The sequence below is a fragment of the Rhinolophus sinicus genome, chromosome 17, assembly GCF_057876585.1.
Source record: "Rhinolophus sinicus isolate RSI-liver-muscle chromosome 17, RSI-T2T, whole genome shotgun sequence".
Taxonomy (NCBI): Eukaryota; Metazoa; Chordata; class Mammalia; order Chiroptera; family Rhinolophidae; genus Rhinolophus; species Rhinolophus sinicus.
This window is the reverse complement of record NC_142517.1, coordinates 190,277,657-190,294,854: the sequence shown is the minus strand read 5'-3', so window position 1 is coordinate 190,294,854 and position 17,198 is coordinate 190,277,657. Positions and strand designations below refer to the sequence as shown.

Below are 17,198 nucleotides of genomic sequence, written 5' to 3'. Positions count from 1 at the left end.
TGAGACGTGGTTCATTTTGCTACTTTCAGAGATGACTTAGACAGTCTCCATTTTCTAACTTTGATTTAGCCTTCATAGAAAAAAGGTTGAGTTTGCTGGAAAAGATCCAGGCTTTTATTGGCCCTTTTTCCTTCCACATACATAGGAGACTCCATTATGTATAATTGTATATGAGGTATAATAAAAAAATATGGTGAATGTCTAAATAAAAAAAATTATTAGAGTAAAAGACACATTGACCTTAATCTCCCTCAAAATACTCCTCCTTGCTTCAAACACACTTATCCCATCATTCTTGCCACTTTCTGAAACAGTCTGGAAGTCCTCTTTCATGAATGAGTGTCTTTAGTTGCGCAGTTGTGGCTGCCTCGATGTCCTGAATCAATTCAAAATGATTACCTTTCGTGGTCATTTTGACTTTGGGGAAGAGCCAGAAGTCACATGGTGCCAGATCCAGTGAATAAGGTGGATGAGGACACACTGTAATGCTTTTGACAGAAATTGCCGTACCAGAAGCAATGTGTGACAGAGCGTTCTCATGATGGAGGATGAAGTAAAGACACTCATGAAAGAGAACTTCCAGAACTGCTTCAGAAAGAGGCAAGAACGATGGGATAAGTGTGTTCGAAGCAAGTGGAGTTATTTTTGGGGGGAGGATTAATGGCAATGTGTCTTTTACTGTAATGTATTTTTTTATTTAAACATTCACTGTATTTTTTTATCACACCTCATATATTTGTATGATACCTTAACATTTTATATGCATTCGTGTTGATTTTCTTCTTTGGCTATCATAATAACCTGTATGAAATATAGTAATATTGTGATCCCTATTTAAAGAGAATCCATTCCTTGCCTCTTTCATCTCCTGGTGGCTTACAGCATTGCTTGCCTTGTGTCCTCATCGCTCCAATCTCCGTCTCTGTGGTCACACTGCCCCTCCTCTTCTGTCTGTGGAATCTCCCTCTGCCTCTCTCTCATAAGAACTGTTGTGATTGCATTAGGGCCCATCCAGATAACCAAAAATAATCTCCCCATCTCAAGTTCCACATCTGCAAACTTTTTTCCATATGAGGTAACACAGGTTTCAGAGGTTGGAACTTGCTATCTTTGAAGGTTATTAGTCACTGAAGGATATTTTGAAATGGAAGCTACCTAAATGTTCAACAATTTTTTAAATTGTTTAAAAAAGCATGATTAACCATGATGAAATGCTGTGTTGCTAATAAAATGCATCTTATAGAAAAACACGATATTAAGAGATCAAAATCATATGTATGGTTCCAATTTTATAAAAATGCATATATGTATGTATCTGTTTCTATAGAGAAACACTGGAAGAATATATTTTTTAAATGTTCATTCCAGGAGATAAAATTATTTATTAAATTAGTTTTCTCCTTTGTCTAGAATATTGCCTGTATTTTTATATTCTGATTATGAATATTTATCTTATAAAAATGTAAATTATTTTATATTTAGAAAAATAATCTACTTTGAGAGGAGGCTTGTTACAGCAAGTGGAATTTGAAACACGGTCTTTCAGAGAGCTAAGCTTTTGAGCAATAAAGATAGGGGAAGCAACAAAAGTGAATAGAAGCAGGCAAGACAATGTGAGAAATAATCTCAGGGATATAATAGACCTTGAAAAGTCATCTGAGTCCAGTTGGAGGGTTTTGAATGCTAGTTGGGCTTTGTTATACTCTATAAAATCTGGCTAGTTTATGTGATCTTATGTCATATATTCATTTGTACAAATAATTTAGAATATAATACATCAGACATGATTTTTTAATGCATTTGTGTGAACATTCTTAATATTACTTAACGATCAATTTTTATAATGGTGTATTATAAGCAGTTTGAATTATCATATTATATACATACTTACATAACATTTGCATAATTCAATTCTTACCAATTAATGAAATTTTCATTTTTTTCAACTACAGTGATATGCAAGGAATAAGAACAAATGCCAAAAAGGATGGAAGTGACTGGGTTCTAAATGGAAGCAAGGTGTGTAAGGAGAGGTTTCCACTACCCTTCTCTCCAGAGTCACGCCATGGGTAACAGTGTCTCAAAGTCTCAAAGACTACTCATTATTGATTGTGTCAGATCTAGGGACTCCCACAGGAACTGAGTGATTTGATTTCACTCAGGAATTGAGTTGTTTTGTTTTGGAGACAGTATAAATTTTGCAACATTTATATTACATGATATCTGTTCCTCTTCTTCCATTTTGCATGCCTCCTCACTAATAGGGAAAATGTTGTTTTAGATTTCAAACAGCCCTTATCAAACCAGAAAAGGGGAAGGTAAGGCTCACGTTGTCCAAATATGAGACAAACAATAGTTAATAGTTAATAAACTTGATGTTGATGAGAAACTGGGGAAAATGTTCTTGTAAATACCAAGAAGGGTTTCAAAAGATCTCAGGAGAGAAAGAAATCTTTGATAGAATTTGAGAGCCCTTCAGTCTTTCTGAGTCATATAAGCCCACTGATAAAATTGGAAAGCTTCCCCAATTAAGATTACAGACAGGCTCAGGAGTAAGTATATCCCTTAAAATCTAATACCACTAATGGCAGAGGGTTTTTTTGTTTGTTTGTTTGTTTCTTTTTTTTCTTTTTTTGCCTAAAACAGTGTCTGGTATATACTCAGTAAATATTTGTTGTTGGCTGTTAAAAAAGATGTTCATTTTATAGAAGGCCTGTATAGGCTTCATTCTTTGAAGCGTTGGGTTATTTTCCTTCTCCTCTTTAATAACCACATCTATGAATAATTAACACTTCAAACATTTGGATAGAGAACACAGAGCGTTATGAAGCATGTCTTGTCTGGTTCAGTCTTCTTGAATATACTCTCTCCTAGTCATGACTTGCACATGGACCTGACTTATTGGGGAGCATCACAGTATACTTGGGGTTTTTCAGGTATTCATCACTAATGGGTGGCTAAGTGATGTTGTAATAGTAATGACAATCACAAATCGTGAGGCAAGCTCTCCTGCCCATGGCAGTAGCCTTTTCCTGGTGGAAAATGGAATGAAAGGATTTATCAAGGGACGAAAGCTACATAAAATGGGACTAAAAGCCCAGGTAAGTCTTAATATAAATCACATTCAGGTAATAACTGAGTTTACTCAATTTTTAATGATAAATTATTTACTCATTAATTGCATTTACTCAATTATGCCTTATATATAGAACTATGTAAAGTACAGTTATACCTTCCAATTCTGAATTCCTAAAATATGCTTCTTAGAAGTGATGATGGAGATTTATTCCACCATTTGTGCAACGCATTTTTTTCTAGTATTCAGCAATGGATGTGAATCAGGTATTTTGAATACCTGCTTTAGAAATGACAAAATTAACTACATGATAATAGGCCCTCTATTTATGAAATACGTTGAAGAAAATTATGAAATAAGAACAGAAAATATTTTTTCTGTTATTTGGTAATTTTTTCCTTACTGTAAAGAAAAACATTTTACTTAATATGCATTAGAAATCCCTAGTCCTCAGTACCTACATAACTGGACAATATTGGAGCTAGAATGATGGTGTATCGCAGTGGGAAAGCCAGAAGTTTTAAAATCAGATGAACCTGGGTTTGAATCTCTAGTTTACCATTTACTGTGTATTCATTAATCACTCCAACTTGGCTTCCAGTTTGTTTTGTTTTTGTTTTGTTTTTTTCTTAAATTGAAACAATAATCTCCTTATTAGGTTACTGTGAGATTTAAATGAGATAATTCTGTACTTAATAGTATAATCTCTTAGGATACTGCAGAATTATTCTTTGAAGATGTACGGTTGCCAGCTAGTGCCCTACTTGGAGAAGAGAATAAAGGCTTCTATTACATCATGAAACAGCTTTCACAGGTCAGAAGTATTAAAGATTTCACCTTTTGATTCAATAATAGACTGGAATAGAATAATGTAGAACTATATAAATCCAGGCATGCAAAATTTGTGACATAGCTAATCATTTGACTACAAAGTTGTAAAAACATATATATGAGTCTTGTAGGCTAGGTAAGTAAATAACTGAACTCAGGGACATTCAGTCAAGGCTTATAAGTGAGTAGGGAAACTAGGTATTACAGTTCTGATTCCTATTGGAATGATTTTAGCTTCTTAACCACAAATCAAGAATTATTATCTCTTTATAAAGAAATATCACCCAAAATATGTTTTGTTTTTGTTTTTTATAACACCTGGGAATCAAAGGGGAACACTGTTAAGCTCAGACTAAAAAGTTTTAGCCACATAGGGTCAGCCCTCACATCTGTGTTTTTGGAATGTGGTTGCTGAATTATCACTGAGCCTTACATGCCAGTAGAAGAGGCTGTACCTGCTAGTAACTGGAACAGCATGAGCTAAACATGAAATTGAGGATAAGGGCGACAAACACTAGCACAGAAATAGAATATGAAAATCACCAGCAAGATAGAATTAAACTGCCTGTGGATATTTTTGCACTAATAGGCAGAATTTAACCTATGTACTTTAAGATGTTGATTTCCATAGATATATTAGGATAGTGTCATGCAGGGTCTCAGCTCCTGCTCCCCACATAAGAACGCAGGACATGGTGAGGCCAAAAAGGAACACCCACGGAGCCATAAATAGGGGAGTCATACCACTATATTCTCGATAGCGGCTGGTTGAGACACTGGAAATAGGATCCACATGATCCACAATCCGCTTGCTAACCACACTTACTAGCCGCAATCCGCCATCTGCTTCTCTGCCAACCAACTAACCTCACTTGCTAGCTGCAATCCACAGTCCGCTTCTCTGCCTGCCTACCTGCCTGCCTGCCTGCCAGCCAGCCAGCCAACCAACCCGCTAACATAGACACAGCAGTTATATTAGTGGCTGATGGCTAACTGGTAACAGCTGATGGTCACCCAGTCACAGCAGATGGCCATCTGATTACAGCTGATGGCCATCTAATAACCGAGCCAGCACCTTTCCATGTGAGGCCGAGAGCCTAGAAACTGCTCTCTGGGACTCTGTCCCCACAGATGGGTAGTGTGCAGGCATCAGTAAATAAAAATTAACAGTTTCAGAATTTTACTCACAGATGAATAAAGAGAAAAGGGAATTTAATCAATTACATATATATCTATGTCTTCACTATATAGTGAACACAGTCATTTATAAACATAAAGGATTTGCTTTAGGAAGTTACTGACATGTCAAAATATTCTTAGAAATCATAGGAGCTTTTTTTATAAAGAGTTAAGAAATAAATTGTTTGGATTTTTGTAAAGATTATCTATGAGATTTGTTATCATTGAAATCATGTGAAAATCACTTGTATAATTAGAATACTGTTCAATACCTAATTTTTGGGTTATAGGAAAGGCTAATAATTGCTGAGTTAGCAATTTCAGCCAGTGAATTCATGTTTGAAGAAACCAGGAACTACGTTAAACAAAGAAAAGCTTTTGGGAAACCACTTGCACATATGCAGGTAAGCTTGTCGTCATGGTTTAGTATTAGATGATATCAATTTACCCTTCTGAAATGGGTCTAGGCTAAACGTAAATATGGAGTAATTTTCATATAGGTGGTATTAGAATCCTTGGGAGTGGATGAGATCACTGAGTGAGAGAGAATAGACAAGAAGAGGTCCTAGGACAGAGTCCTGAGGGAAAAAAAATCAAAATTTAAAGGCGGAATAGGAACAGAAGAGCCTACAAAAGACAATTGAGAATGAACACCCAAAAAGGAGAAAGCAAATCAGGCAATTGTTGTCAAAGAAACCAAGAGAAAAGAGAATTTCAAGTAGGAGAAAGCGGGGCCAAATGCTGCTTAGAGAGAAAAATAGATGAAGGTCAAAGAGCCCACTGGACATGATGATATGGAGGTTGTGTCATAAGAGCCATTAATGGACTGATGTAGGGGTAGTGCCAGACTAGAGTAAGTAGAGGAGTAAATGGAAATGAGGAAGTGAAGATACTGATGGCAGGCAATTCTTTCCTGAATTTGGCTGTGAATGTTAATTGAGAGAAAGGATGGTAACTGGTGGGGCAAGAAGAGAAGGGTAGGGAGGAAGTGGGGGGAAATATGTGGGGCCAAGTGAAATATTTGGAGATTATTTATTTTGTATTATTATTATTATTATTTAAGATGAGAGTGTTAAGACCTGGGAAAAGGATTTAGTAAAGAGGGAAATATTGTAGATATGGAGAGGATAATTAACTGCATATGATCTGTGAGAAAATGTGAGGGTATGGGTGCCAAAGCACATGGAAAGATAGGCCCTCCCATTCCAACTGGAGAGACGCTTCCTCCATTGTAATAGGAAGAAAAGAGGATGGGCATGGGTTCAGCTGTGTTAGTAGAAAATTGCAAAAGATCTTTTATGAAGACTTGCATTTCTTTACATAACAATAGGGAAGAAAGAGATGTGAATGAATGGAGCATGCAGGTATCCAGAGGAGAGTAAGGAAGATTTGAAATACCCTCTTGAGAATGACACACTGAACTAATTAGAGAAACATGGTAACGCTTTAGCAGTATTAAAGACCCAGATGAAGTTAGTGATGATGAATTTATAGTGGTACCTTCTGCTTTTTTGTGTATCAGACTTTCTATAATAGAAAGATTTAGTTGCCTAAGTTCAAGCACAGAGAATGTGGATGATGGTGTTTAATTAAGGTTGGGATTTGCCGGGAAGTCTAAGGTATTTGCAAAACAACTCAGTATATGATGGCCATAATCACTAAATATGCCAATCAAATTTTAGATCCTCTAGTTTTTCTTAATGAAGGAACAGTTTATAAACAACGCAGTTGTCACACCGGGTCTCTGGTCCCACTCCCCGCATAAGAACACAGGATATGGTGAGGCTAAAAAGGAACAAGAACGGATCCATGGTTGTGGGGTTCATGCCACTAGTCTCGCTGGCGGCTGGGTTGGAGATACAGGAAGCAGGCTCCACACGATGCGAAATCCGCAGTCTGCTTCTCTGCCAGCCAACCAACCCCTAGCATAGCCACAGCAGTTATATTAGTGGCTAATGGCTGACCAGTAACAGCTGATGGCCATCCAATCACAGCTGATGGCCATTTACTACCTGAGCCAGCACCTTTCCATGTGAGGGCGAGAGTCTGGAAACTGCACTCCCGGCTCTGTCCCTACACTTGCAAAGTAAATACTTATTATTTAGCTTTTATTATTATTTTCCCCCTTAGGGAATGTCTTCCTTCATTTTGTTCCAATAAAGGGAGCCTTTTATAAAACTTCTTTTTGCTCCTGGTCTGGACCAACTCCGTGTCATTTTGGACCTACTTGTTGCCTATATATTCATCAAGTTGACTTTTTCCATTCTGAAAAAAAACTTCTTTACATCCTTTCTTACTGACATAACAGATGTAAATACACTTGTTCTGAATCTGTAGAAATCAGGCACATATTTAGTCAAGAAAGCATTTTTAAAAATAGTATGATTTGACTTGCCTAAATTGTGATTTCCTTAAGAGTAAAGATATTATACTTTATCTTCCCTTCCATTCATGTATCACTGATTTACATATATCAGTGATTCTCAATGACTGCCCTCTTCCCCCAGGCATTTAGAAATATCAGGGAGGGTGGTACACAGAGATTTAAGGTGTAAGCTCTGGAGGCCAGAGTTTAGTGCTCTGTTGTTAACTGCTCTGTAATTTACAGATAGCTTTGTATAGCAACTAATAGACTCACTCAAAATGCCAGTAGTCTCCCATTGAGAAATACTGACCTACATGATTTATTCCTTTTTGTTTCACTGACCCAATATGTATTGATTGCCTTCTAAAGGTTGTGTGCACAGATGTAATCTGCTAGGTATGACTCTGGACATACAAACTATAGGCTTTTAGCAATGTAAAGGGAGTGATACCACTCGGTATCATCCTGTGACTTTCCCAGCTGTACCCAAACTGGAATTAGTATCACTTGCTTCTGAAATTCAGCCACCATCACTTTCACATCAAAAATGTTTATTAAAACACTCAGGCTTTTAGACCTATTCTGGGTACTATAAAAAATGAAACAAACAGACATATTTTTCATTTCCCTGGAAATCTAGAATTCCGGTGTTTGTGGAATTCATATTAAATTACAACAAAGATGACTATAATGTTACCCAGATTGTCAGTATAGCTCACAACGTTAAATGTGTTTTAACATTTAACCGTGAAGGAAATAGAAAATTAGTATAATGTTTCCCATAGAAGAACAGGGCTCTCTTTAAATACTGATTTAATTATGAATACATATACTTTGATAGCAAAAGATAATAGTTTTAATCCTTTTCAACGCAAGTGCCCTTTTGCCTTCTTTTAAAGGTAGTTTACTAAAATTGCACTAGGTGGCAGTAGCATTCTGCTTCCACTGGTATATCAGTGATACGAGTAGTATTGTTTTCTAAGTAAATGTATGTTTTGTGATTTCTGAGATATTTCTTCTAATCTTCTGTTTTACTTAGATAAATATTTTACCTAGATAAATAAATTTACCCAGATGAATAATATTTTCTCATTCAATCTAGGAATGTATTCAGAGAAGATGAATGACCAATACATGCCTACATCTACTCTAGAGCTGCACACACTATGGTTCTAGTTATTAAATTGAAATAGAAGACCTTTAAATGTCATATTATTATTAGTCAAATGTAATTTTGTGACCATCTAACTATTAGTTATCTTTCTCTTTGTTATCCTTGAATTTTGAATATTTTGAACATTTCTGACCATTTGGATACATTTCAGAAAAATTCATTTTCTTTTAAAGATTGAGACCTACCATACTTAAGTAGCAAATAGTTATAAGATTTTCATTTCTTTTTATTCATACTCTCCATATTTGATGTCAAGTCTTACGATTTTCCATGGAATAGACAATGGAACAGTAAAATTCAGATATTAAATTATGATAATGACTGTTATTATTTTTATCATTTTAATTATTATTTATCAGTATTTTCCCAGTTTTTTCATTGCATTGTGCCTGTGTGCCAGACACTGATAAATGGATTGTCTTGGGTTTTTTTTCATAGTACGTAACTGTATAACTATCACACTTATCCTTATTTTACAGATAAGGAGATTGAGGCATAGAGAGTTTAAGTAACTTACCCAAGATTACACAGATATTCTAACCCTGGAAACTACACTTTTAACTCACGCATTAGTTTTACTACCCGGAAATTTAAGCTAGATAGACCTCTTTTCTTTCCCCACCTTCTTCTCTCATGGGCAATGAAGTGAAAAGTCAGTGTTCCTTTCTAATGCAAGCTTTAGTTATTTCCTGTGTGGTATGTGCTCTTGATTCTAAGGGCACAAAATATTAGAAAAAGGCATAGGAGAGGGAAAAAATAACACTTCTTCCTTACATTCCTCCAGAAAGGGAATATCCAGTTAAGACCTTATGTGGGGGATTAATTAACTATAAAATTAGGTAGCAAATCTAAGATATTACACTATTTTATATTTGAGTCATAATATATTAGAGTACAACTAATGGTGTTATTTAAATGCAATACTGGGCTACTTAACCTCTCCAAGGTGTCTTCCAGTTCCATAATTTTATGATTCTAAGAGTTCTGTCATTTAGAACTCTGAAAGAGACTCTATCTGGTCCATTTAGTACCTTCAGGGAATTTTTCTTTAAATGCTAGCTGCAGTATTATCTATTAGTGACTATTAAAGAATGTTTAAAAATATTGCTACTAGCATGTTGATCATTCACAAAAAGCACCTTGCTAATGTCCACCGGCCAAATAATTCTCCAGGTAGTCCACCAAAAGAGCGGTTTATTCAGGAAAAGAAAAAGAAACAAAGCCCCCAAGGAGTGTGAGAAGGCACACTTACTTGCCAGCCAGTTTCCCAACCTGCCGCGCAAGATGGCTTCCCTATTCAGTAGCATCCCTCCTCCCAGAAGTTACCACAAAGTTTAATAGGAAGTCAGGGCTAGAGAGTTAACAAGGAGCCCAGCTCTACTCATAGTCCTCCCAGCTCTATGGTTAATCATCTTAAGATGCTGATTCTCTCATATTCGAAAGAGTACATAAGTTCTCAAATGTGCCATCCATGGGGGTGGGGGTGGGGAAGAAGTGTCTTGAGACTTGTCAGATTTTCCCTTATTTTCCGAATGAAGTGTCATTGAACTAAAACCAGGAGTAGGCTTAGAACTTTAGAACTGAGTTTCAGGGATTTTCATGGAACACACCTGTTTTCAATGTATAGAAAAGTATTTCCCCACTTTTTCACTTCTTATTCTATCTTTAGATTTTCTGTGAGTAAACTTTGATATGTTGGGTGGGAGTGGGGAACTTTGTGCTATTAAAGGGTAGAGATTTGGTCCAATTAAATATAAATGAAGAGACAGGGCTATAGAAAAAGTCAGGGAAAGAATGAGAAGGGAAGAAAGTTTCGATGTAACCTAGCATGTTCTGAATTAGAGGTCGTGATACAGAGGTGGGGAAAAGATGGCATCAGCCTTCCCACTACTTGGTTTTGGAATCATTAGATGCTAGTTACACTGTCTTTTTCTAGAACAAGATGGGGTAAAGCCAAGGGAAAGGTAGCCAGTTGGGTTTTTCATCAGCACGGTAGTTCTGTCTGCACACCTATGAGGAATCTGTCCTTCAGATCTCCTACTCCACCTGCCACACCCTGGTCTTGCCTGGTCCTCACTCTTGTTATACTCCTTTTCTACTCTTTTCCAGAAATGGAAAGTACTCAAACTGTCCCCACCTCAATGATGCTGGAAGGTTTAAGAATTGCTGTAACCAATAGTAAAGGCAGGGCCAGCATCCTCTGACAATCAGGTCCCGAAAGCCTTCCTTTGAGAACTCAATCAAGGCTTTGGACTTGCCAGTACATAGGTGGGGTACATTTCATTTCTAGTTTGAGTTTCACTGAGACACGTTTGTCACTAACTTACATGCCTTTTATTAGCCACAGTGAAGATCTCACTCAAAACTCCCACAGCAAATGATCACAACTCTTTTTCTACCTGAATTTCTACAAGGAAGATAGAGCCAGCTGACTATAGCTGGGCCTTGAACTTAAAAGGTCAACTAGAATGGGGTGTACATTTTGGAGGTTACCCAAAGTGGAAAGCCAGTATTTCAAATCCAAGCCACTTTCCTGAAAGACATTCAAGAATTGGTGCTACAGAGACCAGATGTAAACTTAAAGTTCAAGATATAAGAGCCAAGAGTCAGGAACACAAGAAAATTTGATTCAAGTGAGAGTAGTCAAGAACAGTTGAGGATGGTCTAGATAAAAAGATTTCCAAGAATACTATTGGTAGTTTATGACCAGAAGGAAGAGCTATATGGATATGTTAATACTGACAATTCAGTTAAAGTTAGAGCCTCTGCTAGATAAACTTTGGGAGAGATAAGAGGGCGGGTGGGGAAATGTGGAAGAGTTTGGGGTACTAGACTTTGATATCCTGAGTGCTCTCTCTGATTCGGTTATTCTATTGCATTCTACAGATCTAGATTAAATACTCTGCAATATAAAATAATATTTTTGATGTTGTCCCTCTAGATTGTTACTTTATTCCAAGACAAAGAAGGAGAATAGAGAAATATGATTACTTAATTTTATTAATAGAGAAAAATTCTTCATGGATTTAGATGCCGAAGGAAAATAGGTTTTCAATAGTTGTACCTAAAGGACTATACCACAAGATGGTGCTCACCCATCAAAGTCATGCTGTTTTTCAAGCATCTTTCCTGGTCTACAATTTTTAATCTAAAACATACAATTATTATTTATGTATTTATTTTTGCATCTTTTCTTTTAGTACAAATTGCCTCAGCAATGAAATATAGTGGGTTTTAAATTTAAGCTCTTTAGTTAACATATGCCTCTTTTTTGGAGAAAAAAACACACGATAATTCTACTTTTGTTTTGTCCTAAAATTCTTTTATTATATAATGTTTGATTGCTAGGTGACTCAAAATATGCTCTTCTGCCGTGCTCATTTTTATCTTTCATTTCCTTTAAATTCAAGACAGTGCAGCATAAGCTAGCAGAATTAAAAACACACATATGTGTAACCAGAGCTTTTGTGGACAGCTGTCTCCAGCTGCATGAAGAAAAACGTCTGGACGCTGCCACTGCTGCCATGGCGAAATATTGGTATGTGTGCTACAGTAATTAAAATGTGGTGTTTTCACAGACTGTTATGGAATTCTTCCAACTTTAAACTCAACCTTGAGGGTCTTAAAGGAAGAAGGCTGTGTAAATGAAAACTAGCAGTAAGAGCCAACCTTTTAAAAAAAACGCTGAAAGTTCCCATTAAGTCTATTTATAATGTGCTAAAAATTACTCAAGTTGGCATTTAACTTTTAGCATGCCATTGAAAATAAAATACTAAGACACTGAAGTAGGATGTCTGATTAGTTCATTCAGGTAAGTTTAATTTCAAATTATCTGAAGTGTGGCACGATAGTGAGACCAAAAAATTACAGCAAAACTTAAGAGTCCTGGAGTAGTCCCAATTCTTTCATTAAATTTAATGAAATTTAATTTTCTCTGGAACAACATTTTGATATCTGTGAAATGAGTAGATTGGACAGGATTTTTCTATTTAAGGTGTTTTTCAGGTCAAAGAAAAATTTCTGAAGAATTGACTATTCAATCAAAAGTTTCACATGCTCTATTAAGTGAAAAGAAAACTGTCCTCTTAAGTTTAAAAAGACTTCCATTTATATTAAAGATGATTAGCAATGGTATTAAAAATTGATTGAAAAAAGACCCCTATACGGAGTTTTGTGTATTTTAAGATGCAAGAACATAGTTTAAATCAGATTCTAGATGTGAGTTTGGTTTGTTCTGTTTTCAAAAATAAACATTCTCACATCTCATTAGCCCAAAAATAACCTAGAAAAAATTCCTGTCATTATTCATTAACTTGTGTTCAGTTCAATCAGAAGTAGAATGGGGAAATATGCAGAATAGTTTTATGTAATGATTCCAAAATAATAAAATTGTCAAGTTGAAATTGATGTGAAATTACTAGGAACTTGCCCTTTTGGGGGAAGCATTTTACATTTACATTTATAGCAAGTTCTTTGACCAGTTGGAAAAAGTGTAAAAGAAACTTTAGATATTTTTGAAAAAAACGTGTATTTGGATAGCTATTGACCTCATTTTTCTTTGAAAATACCAGGTTTATGTAGACATACTGGTATTCCATTTTGAAGCAGAGGAAAGAACTAGTTATAGCCCAGTAAATATTTCATTAAAATACTTGCCAAACACAAAAAATTTATAGAATTCCAAATACTGTTGCCCCTGAGTCTTGTCTGTTAATCATTATATTGAATGTGTTTCTTAGGAATCATCTTCCCCTGTCCTATGGCTTGAGTTAAACATTATTTTAAATAGGAAAATGCTTACCTTTGCTTTATGTTTCCCGCTATTGAAAAATAAGTTGAAAAGAATTTTGACCTAACATATTTTTACATTAAGGTGAATGAAATCCCTACCAGTTATCTGACAGGTTTTAATAATAATTAAAATTATTGTGATAAGATCAGAAAAGAATATTTCTCAAGAAGTTCATATCAATATACCTATACTTCAGGAACAATAATTCCCAAATAATCATGAATAAGTTTCCTATATGATGGCATGTACTTTAATAGTAGTGTGCCCTCATAGATTTTCACTTTTACTTTCGTTTATTTCTGAAAACCCTAAAAATAATTTTTTTCCACAGTTACTGGAATTGAAAATTGTAGCCCTCTGGTAGGAAGTGACATCTTTGGGGGAAGAAAAAAAAAGAGACGTATTACAAAAGGAAAAGGAACTAGATGGCTGTATAACTATATCATTAACTTAGATCATTATAGAGAATCTAAATAAATTAGATCAAGTCCAAATTTTTTACTGCATTTTTTTTCAGGCCTTAAATGGCCCAAACCGAATAGTCTACGCTTTCCACATTTTGTTTCTATTCTTAACAAAAACCCAGCCAGAAATGTAATTGATAAAGTATTCATTATCGTGAAAATTCTCCTGAGATTTATTTCATATGTAATTTACACACAATTACAGTGATATCTCTGGTTGGCTAATATACCTAGTTTAAATTGTTTGATAAATGTATGCATTTCATAAATAATTTGTTTCCTGATTGTGAAGCACCTCGTGCAAATCCATTTCAAATGTTCCTTTTCTGCTTTTCATTTCGGTCATTTAGGGCATCTGAGGTACAAAACAGGGTAGCTTATGACTGTGTACAGCTCCATGGAGGCTGGGGATACATGTGGGAGTACCCAATTGCAAAGTGAGTATCGCTGTTCTGTTACACTCTTCTGGATGATGTAAAGAGAAAGGAAAATCACTGTACATAGTACGTTGAGTATAGAGGGAAAGGAGGTGCAAAATCTTTGTATTTTTCAACTGACTACACAATGTATTCAAGAAGATGGAAACAGCTTTATGTTATCTGCTCACCACTAGGATTTCACTTTTAAAGAGAGTGAAGAGGTCAATATACTAAAGCTTGATGCTTGGCTTTATTTGACTTATTATACAGCGGACTAATATCACATTTTTAATAGTTGAATAATGTTTAATTTTGACTAACCATAGTTATTCAGGTTATACATATAATTGACTCATTTTCTGTAGCTATTGGGCAGCTCATAATGTTTTAATCTCAGGGTGTATATCATTTACAACCTTTTATAAAAACTCAGCTATAAGTAGGGCTTTTTCCCTTTTTTGTGACTGTAGGCATGAAGTAGCTAAACGATTTTTTTTTTAATCAATCCTTGGACTTGGATTTTGGTATATCCTTTTAGAACTACTTCAAACAGGACTTTCATCAAAAGCAGATTTGTTTTTTTATCTCTATATAGTCAGGAAATCAAAAGTAAACATCGAGTTATGGTAGCACAAATTAAATTATCACTGAAATTTTTCCTGAACATTTTCATGTTTTATTCACAATATTAACCCCTCTATTCACAATAATTCACGATGTTAGGAAAGTAATATAATAATGGATGTTTATATTTTTTTTACTTAACTGTGCTGTTACAACTGCTGCTGGGAAAGTAGACATGTGGTGGCTCAGTGTTTGTCTGGTTTAGTTCCGGGTTCTAAGGAAGATGTATTAGGTGAAGAGCAGTCAGCCATCTACATAGCCCAGGACTGAGTATAAGTCTTGGCCTCTGTTTTCTCAGAAGCTATTCCTTCAGGTCATTAGCAAGCAAAAAATGGTAGCTTGATGGCTTAGTATTTGAAATCCCTGGTTTCAGTTTGAGAGACTTATATTTCCTTTCAGGAATAATAATCCCTTTCTTGGCCAGCTTGTTACTTCAAAGATTGTATGAACTTTTAAACTAGACTGCTATTTCTCTCCCCAAAGACGTAGAGAAGGAACTTCTTATAACAAGAGAGAATAGTAGATAGTATCAGAAAAAACTGATTGGACACATTAGTGTGTGGATGTGTACAGACTGTGATTTAATAGAAAAAAAATCTAAGTGCGTTTCTTATAGCCTCATATTAAGCTATATATAGTCTTTGTGTGTGTGTTTGTGTGTTGCTGAGTCTTGGTTTCATAGAAAAAGAGGTGCTTTTTGTTTTGTTTCATTTTATTTGTTTTTTGTTTCTTTTTAAATAACTGCTCTTAAGAATGCATTTATTTCAGTCTTAATCACTAGGCTTGGGACCTGTGAGAAGTGAGGCTTAAGCTTTGCCATTTCAAGATTTCGCTGCCATGCAGGGAAGAGCAGCCTGAGACACAGAGCTTCATCATTTGTGCGGTTAAACATTCATTCTGCTGCCTTTCTCTGTTAATTTTAGTTGATGACTGAATTTAATTAGTAACCTATAAAAGGTCTACTGATCTCTGTCGTTACTTATTCCATTGGAATTTCTGTAATGGAAAAAAGTGCCCAACCCAGTCCAAAAATGTCTAAAAGCATTGAGATTGCTGTAGTAGTCTGAAATGCCAGGTAGATCCTCTCAATGCAGGGGCTGGATTTTGTGGACAACAATGGAATCTGTTCAACAGAAAAAAATATATATTTGAAAACACAAATGTCTCTAGATTTTCAAGTTTCTCTAGACAGTAGGTATTGAGACAATAAAATTCCTTTGTAATACAGTAAATCAAATCTGTAAATATTTATTGACTACTTACTCTTTGCAAGGTCCCATGATGAAATGTGGAGAAAGATAAATCCAGAATAGGTTACGTTTCTAAAGAGCTGGCGCATTTAATTTGTCTCAAAAATTCAATTAAAAAAAAACAAAAACATTTTATGCTTGAAAAAGAAATGCCTTTGAGTTTGTCTACTAGAAAGTCCAAAGCTCAATAACTAGCTCTGCATTCCTGGGTCAATGAAAATATTGTGATGTAATAAAAAAGATACTTGCCAAAAATGGCAGGATACCTACCTTCTCATCCCAGTCTGCTGCTCATTTGTTATTTGAGCATTAAATAGAAACTATTAATGAGTAAATGTATTAACTTCTCTGCACCTCAGTTCCTTTACCTGCAAAACAATACAATATTTATTCTCCCTGATCCCAGAGCTGAGAGGATAAAATGAGACGAGAAAAGGTAAAAACAACTATACAGCATCATGGTTATTGTCATTGCTACCAAAAGTACATTTTTGATAACATTTTTTCTATTTTTTTGTGCCAGTGAATTCAGCCACTCAGGATTTTAACCTCATACATTACTGGGGTGACTATTAACCATTTCCAAGAAATAAGTTACTTGTTAACTTTGTGAGAAGTAATATTTTCTAAAGCATCATTTTACACCCCTGACGGCAACAGTGGTGGTGGAAATATAAAGGGATGTTAGAAAATATATACACTCTTTTCTCTTTTGTTTTCTACAAAACTAGTGGACTTCAACTTCCTTGGAAAACATTAAAGATAGCAAGAAATTAAAACATTCCATCCATTTCTAAATCTAAATTGGCCTTTTAAGAAACATACCATATGTGCTGACTTTTACAAAATTAAATCAAACAAAACAAACCTATAAATGTTATTTTGAATTTGTAATCTCTTCAAGCAAACTAAAACAAAGCTATATTGATAGATGATCACTATCTTAATAGAATTCTGTAATTAATACAATCGAGGATGAATGCCATACTGAAAAAAAATTTATGAAAAACTTTTATTGTTTGGA

General features: G+C 35.2%; 1 protein-coding gene across 4 annotated transcripts in view; it reads left to right on the top strand.

Moving 5' to 3' along the window:
* Positions 1-17,198, top strand: part of ACADL (acyl-CoA dehydrogenase long chain) — a 43,932-nt gene that overhangs the window by 14,648 nt on the left and 12,086 nt on the right. For 3 of the 4 annotated variants that reach the window (XM_088794693.1, XM_074312579.2, XM_019727007.3), the window contains exons 5-10: positions 1,953-2,019; positions 2,937-3,101; positions 3,789-3,890; positions 5,377-5,490; positions 12,036-12,163; positions 14,232-14,318. In XM_088794693.1, coding sequence (XP_088650819.1) covers positions 1,953-2,019; positions 2,937-3,101; positions 3,789-3,890; positions 5,377-5,490; positions 12,036-12,163; positions 14,232-14,318 — 663 coding nt within the window. Of the gene's footprint in view, positions 1-1,952; positions 2,020-2,936; positions 3,102-3,788; positions 3,891-5,376; positions 5,491-12,035; positions 12,164-14,231; positions 14,319-15,692; positions 15,803-17,198 lie in introns of all 4 variants that reach the window. The other variant, XR_012489612.2, reaches the window with a different exon arrangement.